General features: G+C 36.9%; 1 protein-coding gene across 1 annotated transcript in view; it reads left to right on the top strand.

Annotated features, from left to right (window-relative positions):
- The window catches only part of LOC125683200 (b(0,+)-type amino acid transporter 1-like), a 31,247-nt gene that overhangs the window by 13,464 nt on the left and 1,347 nt on the right, over positions 1-16,436 (top strand). Inside the window, exons 4-11 of the mRNA XM_048924073.2 lie at positions 247-374; positions 6,876-7,011; positions 8,765-8,890; positions 9,460-9,559; positions 9,654-9,698; positions 13,606-13,729; positions 13,819-13,922; positions 14,213-14,309. Of these exons, the coding sequence (XP_048780030.1) occupies positions 247-374; positions 6,876-7,011; positions 8,765-8,890; positions 9,460-9,559; positions 9,654-9,698; positions 13,606-13,729; positions 13,819-13,922; positions 14,213-14,309 (860 nt within the window). The remainder of the gene's footprint in view (positions 1-246; positions 375-6,875; positions 7,012-8,764; positions 8,891-9,459; positions 9,560-9,653; positions 9,699-13,605; positions 13,730-13,818; positions 13,923-14,212; positions 14,310-16,436) is intronic.

Raw genomic sequence — 16,436 nt, 5'->3', positions numbered from 1 at the left:
TCTACTGCCAGTGAATGGTCACAAGGAATGCAAACTTTTACATGGGATTATAAGGAAAGGATTTCTTTCTAATAAACTTTTAAAAACCACTAATGTACAATTCTTAACATGGTAATGTTACGTAGATTAAAACCATATATATGCTATAGGTATAAGAAAACTATTTAGAAGTCTTTAAAATACCACTGCTCGGATGAGCAATCTAGCCCATGAACCTCTGATATGGGCTAATAATTTTTGTTGCAGCTGCTTTGTGCTACGCTGAGCTCGGCACCATGATACCAAAGTCTGGAGGCGAGCATTCTTATTTAATGCATACGTATGGAAAACTGAACAAGTGCTTTGGACCGATTCCAGCTTTTCTGTTTGACTGGGTAAGCATTTCACAAAATATGAGGGAAAATAGGATATTTTCCAGCCCCTGTGAACTTGTGCCCAGTGGGGTCAAACGAAGATGACCAAAAACAACAGTATATATTAATTTTTCTCTTGTGAAATTGATCACTGTTCGTTATCGTTACCTTTCATCTGACAGATTGAATGCATCATAGTAAATATGAGGAACATATCTTCTAAAAGAAAATATGATATCCATGTTCTCTGTGTGTAGAATTACCCTAGCGTGGCGCTTAATACTTAACATAATGACGTAACATAAATAGGGGTATAGGATGATATAAAGAGTCGAAAATGATTTTCTAAACCTTTTCATTCAGAAACTAATAGGGATAGGGCATTAAAATTTACCCCAGGAGGGGTATTGAGTTAGAAATGAAATGGTGAAGAAAACGAACGGTGATCAATCTCAAAACTCCTATAAAGAACACATAATCAAGAGTAGGGTAAACGCGGACCCCTAGACACACCAGGTGGGATCAGACAAACGCGGACCCCTAGACACACCAGGTGGGATCAGACAAACGCGGACCCCTAGACACACCAGGTGGGATCAGACAAACACGGACCCCTAGACACACCAGGTGGGATCAGGTGTCTTGGAGAATTAAGCACCCCCTGTCGGACAGTCACACCCACCATGAGCCTTATGTCTTGATATGGTGTATGGAGTAATCCGTAGTTAAAACCAGTGTGTAAAGAACGGCCTAACACTAACACGTCAGACAGCATTTGTCCCAATGACGGTGTTATTGGTGCAGTGTGGTGCATTTATTGTAGTCTTTGACAATTTATTTCAAAATTTTTGAAAATATTTTTTGATCGTGATTTGTTCTGTACTTTATTTTTTCTTTAAGTGACTCACTACGCCATTGATTACACAGAAAGTATATTTACGGCATCATTATCACTGCATGTGTTGTTTATGTCTCTCAACTTCGCGAGAGCATGTTTTGCATATTATCAATGTTTAAATCGAAGCAATCTGCTGACTAATAAGTTTATGTTACAGGAATTTTAACGTTCTTGTTAAAAGCCATTATGTTCTATAGTCTATGGTCGTTATAATGATATAATCCTGTCACTGGGTGAAGATAACGAACAGTGATCAATCTCATAACTCCTATAACCAATACAAAATGGAAAGTTGGACAAACACGGACCCCTGGACACACCAGAGGTGGGATCAGTTGCCTAGGAGGAGTAAGTATCCCCTGTCGACCGGTCACACCCGCCGTGAGCCCTATGGGTCAAATGCTGTATGATGTGTTTTATAGCCATTGTTAGGCCGTTCTTTACATACTGATTTTACTACCTATCACTTCGTTTACCTTATCAAGACGTAGGTCTTACGGCGGGTGTGATCGGTCTACAGGGCATGCTTACTCCTCTATAGCACCTGCTCCTACCTCAGGTATATCCAGTAGATACTCTCGGTGTTTTGTATCTTTAGTTATTGATGAGATTGATCTCTGTTCGTTATATAAAATTTTTCATCCAAGTTCCCTATACCCCCATTCTAGCGTTAACTGTTAAAACTACAAGTAGGAACGAGTAATGTGTCTCTGTGGCCCACATGTTTCATGACATTAGAAAATAAATGTACATATGGTGCACACTTATCTAATTTATGTGATCATGAATTGTGATAAGAATCCATCCTTAAGTGGTGTGTTGATCATTATTTCATCATTAATACAATCTGTTACATGCATCATAATATAGTAATGGTTAATGATAGATATTCAATATCTGGAGTATATTGCTTCATTTTGTAGAAACATGATATGACAACAAACAGACTAGCTACTAATTCAAAATCATCTAATACACATGAGACATCCTCCTTATTTGGAAAACAAATAATGTTCAAATATTTAAAAGAAAAATATTCATATGTAATTGCAATCAGAAGTAAACATATGACTTACTACAGACATACTGTTTGAATTGATTTTCACGAAGTATTTATAAGATTTAGTGCAGTCTTGTATGTACAATGTACTGTAAAAAAGTACTGTAATAAAGTATCTCATCTTTATGTTGATCATTAAATTCTACCATCTACTCCATGGATTAAACTAATAATAACGATATTCTAAAATATCTAAAATATTCATAAATATGTTATCAAATAACGGGGACAAGTTACCAATGCAAACTGCAGATATTTCACTTTTAAGCATTTTATCTTTGAAAAATGGGAATATACATGTAATTTTGAACGATTAAGTAAAAATATATTGATAACTATGTCTTTTGACATCATAGACAGCTACAGTATAGCTACTTCTTCAATGAAAACCATTCCTATCTTGTAATATGTCAACCAAAAATTACTGATTTGATAAGCAAAAGCATATTCTGCGTATGACCAATTTTCAAATCAAGGCAAGTTACCGACAACGAAGTTGATGTTACAGTGTTTTCAATAGTCTCCATCAAAGTTAGCATTTAGCGAATTCTATGGTCATTATAGTGCTGAAAAAAGATTGACCTAAGCAAATACAATGTGTCATTAAGTGTAATGCTTTTTGACGTGTTTCATATCAATTGTTAGGTTATTTTTAGATACTGATTGTAACTACGGATTACTCCATTTACCGGATCAAGATACATGTACAGGGCTCACGGCTGGTTCACCGGTCTACATGGGCTGCTTTCTCCTAAGCACCTGCTTCCACCTTTGGGCCTCCGTGGCCGAGTGGTTAGAGCATCGCGTTCAAAATCACAACGCCTCTCACCTCTGTCGGCGCGGGTTCGAATCCCGCTCGCACCGGTAAGTGAGAAAGTGTCCCAGTTTACTTTCGGAAGGTCGGTGGTCTCTTCCCGGGCACATTGTATCTGGGTTCTCTCTTCCACCAATAAAAACTGGGCGCCACCATATAACTGAACAAGAGGCCCATGGGCCACATCGCTCACCTGAGTCACCTTGGTCCATATCAGAAGATTTTCCATATCTATTTGCATGTAAAACCGTAGTCCCTATTATGGCCCCAAACCTACCCCCGGAGGCCATAGTTTTTGCAAACTTGAATCTACACTATGTCAGAAAGCTTTCATGTAAATGTGAACTTCTTTGGCCCAATGGTTCTTGAGAAGAAGATTTTTAAAGATTTTCCCTATATATTTGTATGTAAAACTTTGATCCCCTATTGTGGCCCCATCCTACCCCAAGGGGGCATGATTTTAACAAACCTGAATCTGCACTATATCAGAAAGCTTTCATATAAATCTCAGCTTTTCTGGCTTAGTGGTTCTGGGAAGAAGATTTTTAAAGATTTTTCCTATATATTTGTATGTAAAACTTTGACCCCCTATTGTAGCCCCATCCGACCCCCGGGGGCCATGATCTTAACAATTTATAATCTGTACTATATCAGGAAGCTTTCATATAAACCTCAGCTTTTCTGGCTCAGTGGTTCTTGAGAAGAAGATTTTAAAAGATTTTTCCTATAAATTTGTATGTAAAACTTTGATGCCCCCCTTGAGGCCCCATCCAATCCCCGGGGTCCATGATTTTAACAAACTTGAATCTGCACTATATCAAAGACCAAAAAAAAAAACACGAAAAAAAAACCCCAACCCCCCCCCCCCAAAAAAAACTTTGACCCCCTATTGTGGCCCCATCCGACCCCCGGGGGCCATGATTTTAACAATTTAGAATCTGTACTATATCAGAAAGCTTTCATATAAATCTCAGCTTTTCTGGCTCAGTGGTTCTTGGGAAGAAGATTTTTCAAGATTTTTCCTGTATATTTGTATGTAAAACTTTGACCCCCTATTGTGGCCCCATTCGACCCCCGGGGGCCATGATTTTAATATTTTAGAATCTGTACTATATCAGGAAGCTTTCATATAAATCTCAGCTTTTCTGGCTCAGTGGTTCTTGGGAAGAAGATTTTTCAAGATTTTTCCTGTATATTTGTATGTAAAACTTTGACCCCCTATTGTGGCCCCATTCGACCCCCGGGGGCCATGATTTTAATATTTTAGAATCTGTACTATATCAGGAAGCTTTCATATAAATCTCAGCTTTTCTGGCTTAGTGGTTCCGGGGAAGAAGATTTTTAAAGATTTTTCCTATATATTTGTATGTAAAACTTTGACCCCCCTATTGTGGCCCCATCCGACCCCCGGGGGCCATGATTTTAACAATTTAGAATCTGTACTATATCAGGAAGCTTTCATATAAATCTCAGCTTTTCTGGCTCAGTCGTTCTTGAGAAGAAGATTTTTAAAGATTTTTCCTATAAATTTGTATGTAAAACTTTGATGCCCCCCTTGAGGCCCCATCCAATCCCCGGGGTCCATGATTTTAACAAACTTGAATCTGCACTATATCAAAGAAGAAAAAAAAAACGAAAACAAAAAACAAAAAAAACAACAACAAACTTTGACCCCCTATTGTGGCCCCATCCTACCCCCGGGGGCCATGATTTTAATAATTTAGAATCTGTACTATATCAGAAACCTCTCATATAAATCTCAGCTTTTCTGGCTTAGTGGTTCTTGGGAAGAAGATTTTTTAAAGATTTTTCCTATATATTTGTATGTAAAACTTTGACCCCTTATTGTGGCCCCATCCGACCCCCGGGGGCCATGATTTTAACAATTTAGAATCTGTACTATATCAGGAAGCTTTCATATAAATCTCAGCTTTTCTGGCTCAGTCGTTCTTGAGAAGAAGATTTTTAAAGATTTTTCCTATATATTTGTATGTAAAACTTTGACCCCCTATTGTGGCCCCATCCGACCCCCGGGGCCATGATTTTAACAATTTAGAATCTGTACTATATCAGGAAGCTTTCATATAAATCTCAGCTTTTCTGGCTCAGTGGTTCTTGGTAAGAAGATTTTTAAAGATTTTTCCTATATATTTGTATGTAAAACTTTGACCCCCTATTGTGGCCCCATCCGACCCCAGGGGGCCATGATTTTAACAATTTAGAATTTGCATTATATAAGGAAGCTTTCATATAAATCTCAGCTTTTCTGACTTAGTGGTTCTTGAGAAGAAGATTTTTAAAGATTTTCCCTATATATTTGTATGTAAAACTTTGACCCCCTATTGTGGCCCCATCCGACCCCTGGGGGCCATGATTTTAACAATTTAGAATCTGCACTACCTAATAAAGCTTATCTATAAATTTCATCTTTTCTGGCCCAGTGGTTCTTGAGAAGAAGATTTTTTAATGACCCTACCCTATTTTTACCTTTTCTTGATTATCTCCCCTTGGAAGGTGGCCTGGCCCTTTATTTTAACAATTTAGAATTCCCTTTACCTAAGGATGTTTTGTGCCAACTTTGGTTGAAATTGGCCCAGTGGTTGTTGAGAAGAAGTTGAAAATTTGAAAAGTTTACAGACGGACGGACGCCGGAATACGGGTGATCAGAAAAGCTCACTTGAGCTTTCAGCTCAGGTGAGCTAAAAATTGTAGAGTGTGGCGGAAAACATCATTCAATCAATCAATCAATCCACCTATGGTGTGTCCAGTGGTCCGTATTTGCCCTACTTAAAATTTTATATTCTTTATAATGGATTATGAGATTGATCACTGTCCGTCGCCATTAGTTTTCATTTTTACAGATACAGAGGCACAGGAAGTGAAAAATCGATTTGTCTTATTCTGGACGATTGAAGCAGTCTTCGTAATTGTGCATTAAATCGGAAGAAGCCGGGGAACTTTATTAATATTCTTAAAATGTGTGTTTTTATGTTTCAAACAGTTTTGTTTTTCATTTCCTAGAAATAAACATGTTTTCGAAAGCATAGGGCATGGTTATCATTGTACAGGTACATTATGTTCTATTGGAAAAGAAATTTTGGTATGATACACAAACACAAAATATACTGAGGGTTAACTGTAGTAGTAAGTGTAAGTCAATATGTCAAATAGAGGTGTCACAACGGGACATATACTTCCGCAGCACTTGTTCGAACAATGGGACATTGAACCCTGTCTCCCAATGACCTTGGCCAATAACCTTGGTTAAGGGTCCTGACATATGTGCAATCTGCGTTGAGCAACAGTGGTACAAAGCATTAATTTTCAACGTCTTTCCACCGCAAAGTTCTGGTTTGGTAGATAAAAATCCCAACATTTATGTCCAAGTGACTTCTGTTTTATCCAAATGATCTTGTTAGAATGTTAGAAAGCAATCATTAGAGCAGGTATCTTCTTCTAATGTATCTACTTTTCACATTTATGGCTCGGAAAACTATTTCAATAATATTTTACTGGTTAATGCCTTTGTGCAAACAACACCATTGGTTCCATTATTGTCTCGTCAAATATATGTATATCTACCAAAGTCGGACTGTCAGAAAGATCGAAAGAATCCTTTCTATATACTTGTACATTGTACTTCTCATACTCTGCTGGGTGAATTTGATAATTTAGTTATTTTCCAAATTTGAGATAACAACGAATGACTCGTTATAATCACGGATTAATTGAATGTTTACTGTGTTACAGGTCGGATTGTTTATCATACGACCGACAATGTTCGCCATTATGACGCTGTCTCTTGGTACATACGCCATTAAGCCCTTTTTCCTAGATTGTCAACCACCAGAGTCCGCCATCAAAGCCGTCTCCTTATCTGCCATTAGTAAGTATTCTTGTTATACCCGAATATCATTTATACATGAGTACTAGTATAATAGTGACTTCTGGTTTCAATGCTATTTTTTTTTTTTTTTTTTTTTAGAATTAGCAATATCGATAATTGTTTATAACATGTAGTGTTAAGAATTAGTGTCGCTCTATACTTTCATAATGCAGCACGGTGTCAAGGGATCCACCACAGTCGAAAGTGAAAGTCGGTATCTGTATCGTTTAGATTCGATTTAGAGATAGTTTCTGGATATTTTGGGCTTAGATGTCCAGGATAATTTGTAACTATCGTTGCAATGGGAATATTTCACCAGTATCATTTCTTCGTGACTAACACTTTTCATCTGTACATCACAGACAAGCGTTGTCGCGTTAAAGAAAGATCACTGCTACGGCTCTGAGTGCCGAAATTTGTGGTATTTTACCAATAAACTGGTGAAAACTGGTGACGTCTCAGTATAAGTGAAATATTCTCAACGGGGCGTAAAACAATCTTCACTTTAAATGCATCGCGTGTGGTAGCATTTGTAAATCGCTCACTGATTGGTCTTTGACTTTGACCACTTTAAAGATGATCCCTAAAATGGTTTTAAAGACTATGGAAAATGGAAGGGGAGACATCTGTTTTAGTGTGCTAAAACAATTCTTCCTAGTTATCAAATTAAACCGGAAGTTTCGAGTGGCCCTTTACTTCTTTGTTAGTGGTTAACTTAGTTACCAGTGCGTATTTTATATTTTAAAAAGTTACTTTACCTAGTCTTCTCTGCGAGAGTGATTTAGAGTTTTTCATAGGATTTTCAAGTGTTTTATGCATCATCCAGGCACATTTCATACCCTTGTATAATAGTATATACCAATTAGATTATATTTTAGTAGCTGTTGTTCATCACCTGGGCAAATTATTTACCTGTTGTCCCTTGACAGATTTAATCATTAATTGTGTGTAACATCCGTCCAGACGTACATGTATACCACACTGTACTTTAATTCTGAGCGACTAAGATAAGGATCATGTTATCACTTTTATATACTTTATGCATGGCAAATTCTTGTATCTTAAAGACAATGACTTGTTGGTTTTGTCAGACGGATTAGAGATATAGAGCTGACGTAAATTATTAATTAATAGAAAAATGTTTGAAGGTCTCTCACTTGCAACTACTCAACCAAGCATTTCAGTTACAGTATATTTCGAGGTCTTGAGATTTAAGACAGATTATATCTTAACATTTTACATGTACCTTCGCAGGGGCGGATCCCGGAATGTTTTAAAGAGGGTTCTACCATTAATTTTGGTTTTCAAAGGGGGGTCCAACCTCAAGATGCGTTACTATTACCTTTTTAGCAAAATTTTCGAATGAAAGGGGGGTGGGTCCGGGCGCCTCCCCCCTTTGGATCCGCTACTGCCATCGTGAAGTACACGATTTGACAAAGATATTACACAAGCAATCCTACGGTTGTTATAAATGTCTAGTTTGCCTATACTACCTATCATTGGGTCAAATGCTGTTTGACATGTTTCATATCGATTGTGTTAGGCTGTTCTTGGCCCTGATCAGGACATGAGTTTCACGGCGGGTGTGACCGGTCGATAGGGGATGGTTATTCCTCCTAGGCACCTGATCCCACCTCTGGTATATCCAGGGGTCAGTTTGCCCAACTCTCTATTTTTTATTCTTTATAGGAGTTATGAGTAATGAGATTGATCACTGTTCGTTATCCTCACCTATCGCGGGTACTTTTAATAGTTGTGATAGCATTCATCAACGGATACAGCGCAAAGATGGCAACACATATCCAAAATATCTGTACAGTGGTGAAGCTGATAGCCATCCTGATACTAACCATCGGCGGAATCATCAAGATTTCACAAGGTACATGTACAAGACATAGACCAAAAATTGTATTTCTTACAACAGTAAACTCTAATTTTGACTCAGTATACATAAATACTCATAAAAAGATCTAGAATCCAGCACCTTATTAACTTGCTGTGGTTTTCGTTTTGTAAATTTTAATTTACAATATAGTTGATAAGTAATGTTCAATTACAATTTCCCCGTAGGGATCGGGTGAAAATAGGTCCTCAGTACCCCTTGCCTGTCGTAAGAGGCGCTTAAATGGGGCGATCCTTCGAATGAGACCGAAAAAACCAAGTCTCAGCAGGTATGGCACGATAAAGATCCCTCCCTGCTCAAAAGCCGTAAACGCCAAACATAGGCCTAATTTTTGCAGCCCTTCACCGGCAATGGTGACGTCTCCATATGAAACATTCTCGAGAGGGACGTTAAACAATATATATGTACAATCAATCAATCAGTTACTACCAATGCGGTAGTATAAGAGTGAACACGAGAGGCTTTGGCATTTGTTACTGCCCCAGTATTTAGAAGCCAGCCGAGTAGTTTATAAACCAGCAGTTTAATATTCTCATGAACCACAGGTAACAGTGAAAACATCCAGGATGGGTTTGAAGACACGGAGACCGATGTGTCACTCATTGCCATTGCATTCTACAACGGTCTCTGGGCTTTTGACGGCTGGTAAAGTAGACGATTAGAATTTTGTACATTTATGAAAACCCAAAACTTTCGTTTCATGTAGTTATCACTTACTTCGCTAATTTGCAACTTTCAGGAACAACTTAAACTTTGTTACGGAAGAATTAAAGAACCCTGGAAGGTAATTTTCGTATTATGAAGGTTATAAATCTATTAGAAGTGGAGATAACAAACAGTGATCGATCTCATAAACCCCATAAAGAATACAAAATTAAGAGTAGGACAAACCTGAAACCCTGCACTGGACATTCCAGAGGTTGGGTCAGGTCCCTAGGAGTTGACCGTTCACAGCCCTCTCTATATGTTAGGAAAATTATTTCATCTGAACATAACAATACTCTAGACGAGGCCTGTATAGATAGTCGAAACAGTTGCACAGGATGGATCTTCAAAACCATTGAACTGAGTGGATCATGTGTCTTATGACGTCATTGGCTACTAGTTAAAACTATCCAAAAAAAAAAAACGTCATGTTATGCTTAGCGCTCAGAGGTTCTTAAACGCTCCTACGTCTGTCGCGAAACGGAACCACTGTTTTTAGGTCATATCCGAAAGACCCGAGATTTTCACTTCTAAATGCCGAGCGTTTGTTGAAGGAGCAATCACTACCTATGATTGACGCGGTCGTGGCACGTGTGGGGCTCAAACTCACGACCTTCTGGTTACAAAGCGAATACTCTAACATTGGTAACATTTTGAGGATGAATTTATGTACAATAACTTCAATGAAGATGATACATTGTAGGTAAATTCTAATGCCGTGATTATTCATATACAATGACTGAAGTCGAATGCTACATGTGTTTTGTTGAACAGAACCTGAGGCTAAGGCCAATGGTAAAACAAAAAGTAGATGCACCTTGAAACTCGGTCATATTAATTTATAGTTATACCCGTGTAATCCTACATCTATCAAGAGAAATATTCGAGGCTTTTCATTTCCCGTGGAAATATTTTTCAATTTTAGATCCACACACTTCGCTGACGTATTACGCCAAAATTTACTCTTTAACCGCCTTAATTACATTTGTTGTGCGATTTCTCTCTGTCTGGATATCGTCATCTGAATAATCAAGGGACACATTTGTTAATTCTGTTTCTTCAATAAAAATGTAACTCTTAAAAATTCTTATCTTGAATTGGGATCAATTATTTAAAATATACTTTGTTAAAGTTTCTGCATACGAACAAAAAATCTTTTGCTGTGGTCTTCAATTTGACATTTAGACATATCTACAACGTTTTCTCTATTACCAATAGCAATTTTCATTTATATGTCAATTAAATATATCCCAGTGAACTCGAAATGAAAGAAACCACAGTCTTCCTTATATGGCTCATATTTGGATATTTTACTGCTCACGGCAAACTAACAACACAACTTGATGACAAACGAGATGAATTCAGCTTCTCCATCGTCAATTCACCATATATATTTATAGAACAATATTTCCATTATAAGCTACATAGTAAGATTTTGTCTTTCAAGCAATTCGATACGCGAGAGCATGTTCTGGGAAAGTTCAATTTTAAAATCGAGACAGGCTACTGACAAGTACGTTGATGTTAAAGGGGTATCATCAGCCTCGTTGAAATTCAGCATTGCGCAAATTCTATATTCTTTATCATGATTTAATTCAGGAATTCAACCTGTAAGTCAAATGTTGTTTGGTACCTTTGATACCAAGTTTTAGACCGTTCTTTACATACTGATTTTGACTACGAGTTACTCCGTATACCCGATCAGAATATTTGACTCTAATCAAACCTCTGGTATGTCCAGGGATCCTTGTTTACCCTACTCTTTATTTTGTATTTTTTAGAAAATTTCTGAGGTTGATCACTGTTGGTTATCTTCACTTTTCATTACAAATGGTCCTAGGTTGTTTGATTTACGTCCGGTCGAGAATTCACTCATATTCAGACGTCACCAACTGTAAGTGAATTACTACAAAATTTAAACCGATGCTTATCGCTCAGGGCCTTAGGAGTAAGGGTTTTTTGGCGAAGGAGAAATCATTACCTATATTTACGTCTTAGGTTTGACGCAGCCATGGCATGAGCGGGACTCGAACTTTCGATCCAACCCCTACCATGGTTACGAAGCGAACACTCTACCACTGAGCTATCGCAACCGGTCAATTGGAACCAGAGGCAAAGTCTCGGAACATCATGGAAATCAACGAGCTGACATGTATAGTTATGAATTAACTCGAAACCAGCGAATACTAATGATGACGTCACACGGCCCACTGGAAACTTCAATGTTAGACTGAGTAATCTAACATCGAGTTTTTAGTGGAGCGGACAATCCGAACATTTCCTGGACTTTTTATTGTATATATTGAATAAGAAATGGTTTTAAGGGTATACCAAATTTATTTTCTATGATAATTAGTAGATTATTGCATGAGTATAGTACTATTAGGTCGATTTTTAATAGTTATAATACATTATAAAAATTTCAACAATTCAGATACCGGAATTTAGTGTATTTATGACTCTTGCTATATACATTTTTTCAAAAAATGAAAACTAAATTTATGTTTTATCAGTAAAGTGAATACGATTTACCGTATGAAATATAGTTTATTCCCATGATTTCTCAATTAAGTCCAAAGACAGTGAGGTTGTACTGAGTTATATAAGAAGGGGGTAATATACATGTATTTTAACTTTTGAACGTCATCTAAAATTTACAAATCCTTATTTTTTAAAAAGGAATTTGATGTTTGTACTTATGACAACCAAATTAAGCTAAAATATTCATCAACCCAAGCATTCATTTTGTTTGTTTGTATCAAGTGTCCTGTAGTTATTTTGGAGTGTTTGTATTTATATTTGATCGCTGTTCGTTATCTACACCTTTCATAGCTTACCTCTGAATCCTTATTTTTTGCAAATGGCGCTGTGATGGGGCATCATAATTTGTTCACTCATATCGATACGTCAACAGATGTAGATTGCCACAAATTTATACGTGCAATGTAGACTGGAAGTTTCTTTATCCTGCCAATGCTTGTCGGGAGACGGGACCTCAAGTCTTTTTTTTTTTTTTATTATGTTATTATTTGATTACTTGCGACTCTCACTTCTAAATGCCGACCATTTGGCAAAGGAGCAATAACTCTTATTTGTACGTCATGTTAACGTTCAAGGCACAAGTGGAACGGGAGCCTCCAAACCACCGCTACCGGTATGCCCGAAATTGCGGTGGTAAATAATTTTAGTAAAATTCACAGTATATATATATGAATTATATCACTGTGTGCCTAATGGCAGCTACATGTATTTGGCAATCAATATTTTCTGGCCGAAGATCTTCATTTAGTTACCTTTCAGAAGGCGTTTTTGCTCGTTATAATAGTTTTTTTTTATATAGATAAAGAGTAAACCATGAGAGTTAATTATAAAAATATTGAATGAATCGAATGTGCTGAATGATACACGTCACCCAGATCTGAATGCTTTTCTAGAAATACACTTGCAATCTGTTGATTATGCAAAACTCACAGCAACACCAGTGTGGTGCTTAACGTCAACGCAATAAATGTTATTGACTTACATGTATCGTCTTTAATTCTTATCAGAAAATGCATATAAAAAATACCTATGTGTGTGTTTTATTGAAAAATGAAATAAGAATAAAATTTATATAGCGCCTTAAATAAAACAAATTACTCTAAGGCGCTTTACAGGGGCAAGAAGAGGAATGCAACAATAAACATGATAATACACGATTAAATGACGTAAAATCTTATATCTGTAAAATTATCATAATATAACACTATGATTAAGATCGATAGCTAAAAGGTTTTTCGTTTTATTATATTTTTTGTTTTGGGTTTGATACTTAAAACAGTCACAATTTTTACATTCTACATCTAAAAACTAACTTTTAAAAATGAGTTTTAAGACGTATTTTGAAAAATAGATACAATGTATATTTCATAATCTTTGTTAATTTTTACAGAAGGCTTGCATATGAGGAGTATATTTGAATGAGTAACTATGTTTCTTTGATCTAGAAATCTTCCTATATCCATTATGGTTGGAATTCCACTGACCACAGCTTGTTATGTTCTGGCCAACATAGGGTACCTTGGGGTCATGTCTAAAGAAGAGATTGTCGTATCACATGCAGTAGCTGTGGTGAGCGGAATTACTTCGATTTCCGAGTGGGCGTTTTTCACCTGGTGTATAAAAAGAATAGATTAACTGCAGAATCCTTTTATTTTCAGGCATGGGGCCAACGCATGATGGGTGTTGCCGCCTTTATTATGCCTATCTTCGTTTCCATTTCCTGTTTTGGAGCCGCAAATGGCTGTTTATTCGCCTCGGGAAGGTATGGGAATGGAAACCTATAATTAAGAAATGGATGCTATTTTGTATTCATCGAGGTACTATTGTGAACAGTCGCGAGATTTGTTATAATATGAACTCTACACTGAGTTTCCTCGTGTTGCAGATAAATATAAGTGTAAGTTGAATTACGATTGTAACGCGTATGTAATTATTTGGTCACTCATTTATAATAAGAAACAACAAACAAGCCATGAAGTATCAGTTCTATAGCATTCTGGTAAATCGTGTAAGGATGTGGAATAATGTAAACGCTTTATTTTTTCGTTGTAGGTTGTGTTTTGCTGCTGCACGTGAAGGCCATTTTCCTCAGGTTTTCTCTTTCATAAGTCTCAACGGAAGGACCCCATTACCGTCCATTATCCTCACAGTAAGGCTGTCATTCTGAAAACATCACCCTGACATACAGAATGTCATTCCTAATAACACACCTGTCAACCTGTTGACAAGTCACCATCCTTGCAGTTAAATTGTTAAAAAGTATCGGAACGGTAACAGTTAATAAGTGTTCAGACCATCAACCAGCCACTGAAAATACCATACCAGTCCACCAATCAGACACTGATAATACCATACCAATCCACCAATCAGAGACTGATAATATCATACCAGTCCACCAATCAACACTGATAATATACCAGTCCACCAATCAACACTGATGATATACCAGTCCACCAATCAGATACTGATAATATACCAGTTCACCATTAAATCAGATACTGCTAATATCATACCAGTCCATCAATCAGATATTGATAATATCATACCAGTCCACCAATCAGACACGGAGAATATTACTTTTATAAAAACGTTACTCGTTATTGCCATTTTGTTTACAGTCTATCATCATTATATTAAGTGCTTGATTCCTAAAACATATCACAATCAACGTAAATATAGTCTATCATCAGAGATAGAAATATCGGTCTTAAGAACAATCTTATAAAGAGTAGAACGGATTCCTTGATCCTCTCTACATTCTGAGATGTCGCCACACAATGCAATCTGATTGATCAACTCTCGATTCTGATTTGAACCATATACGTTTCCGAGATATATGTGAAATGATTTACTGTGTATTAGATTGAAGATACGTAGACCATCCTTGTGAAAACAAATTGCTGTCATTGTGCATACACTTGTGCTTCATTTGACTACCTTCAATACTACTTTTGTTAGATTTGTCAATTTCCTTCGAACTAAGATTTTGAATTCATAATTCACATACCAGCAAATATGTTGCAGTATTCCGTCATTATAGGTATACACTAGTTGTTTCGATGTGCGTAAGCATGTCCTGTGTATGATCACTTTCTAAACCTAAGCAGGATACCGAAAAATAAGTTGACACTAAAGAGGTTACAACAATCTCGGTTAAAGTAATCATTACCCAGCATTTCCCAAATTGTATGGTGGTTTTGATAACCGTGTGTGCAAACACGGCCTGTCTTTAAGGTCGACTGCTGTCAGACGTGCTTCTTACCAGTTGTCAAGCCGTTGTTTTCATACCGATTTGGACTACGGATTACTCTGTTTACCTGACCCAGACAGAGGCTCATGACAGGTGGACTCATTACCGGGGATGCATGAAACAATCTGTCCCACCTATAGTGTTTACAGTGTGTTTAAAAATACGATAAATTTTACCTCCATACATCATGTACATTTTGACGTAGATCAAATAAATACACTAGACTATCAAACATAGTATCCAAACACGTGTTGTTTGCTGGGGCTCTGTTTGATCAGAACACGTATACGAATACACATTTTGACTACGGATAACTCCATTTACCTTCCCATGGGCACGAATTGTGCTCCTTTGTTAGCTGACCCGTTTTTACATATATATTCTTATGAAGCAGAATTTATTCAAAAACGTGATAAGAAAAATATCTTGCTGTGGCCTTCAATTCCATATTTAGATATATTGAGGACGTTTATCTATTATCAATAATAATTTTCGTTCATATCTCGATTCGATATATTCCTGTGAACTCGAAATAAAAGACACCACAGAGTCGTCCACTTCTGCTTCATACATTGATATTTTATTGAAAATAGATATTAACGGCAACTAACTACTTAACTTTATTATAAACGGGATGATTTCAGATTCTCAGTCGTCAACTTCCCATATCTATATAGAAATATTCCATTATCACCTGCATATGATATTTACATTTCTCAACTGATCCGATACGCCAAGAGCTTGTTCTGCGTATGATCAGTTTTTGAATCGAAGCAGGCTACTGACAAACATGTTGATGGTGCAGGGCATTCAACAGTCTCGTTTAGAGTCAGCATTTTGCAAATTCTATTGTCGTTTTAACAATCTAGTTTGCCAATATAACCTATCATTGGGTCAAATGCTGTCCGACTTGTTTCATACGAGTACCCATTGTTAGGCTGTACTTGGCATACTGATTTTGACTACGGATAACTCTGTTTACCTAATGAAGATATAAGGATCACGGCGAGTGTGACCTATCGACAG

Source organism: Ostrea edulis, chromosome 1 (genome assembly GCF_947568905.1).
Source record: "Ostrea edulis chromosome 1, xbOstEdul1.1, whole genome shotgun sequence".
NCBI classification, from domain to species: Eukaryota; Metazoa; Mollusca; class Bivalvia; order Ostreida; family Ostreidae; genus Ostrea; species Ostrea edulis.
The sequence above is the reverse complement of the archived record's forward strand: the minus strand, read 5'-3'. Positions and strand labels throughout refer to the sequence as shown.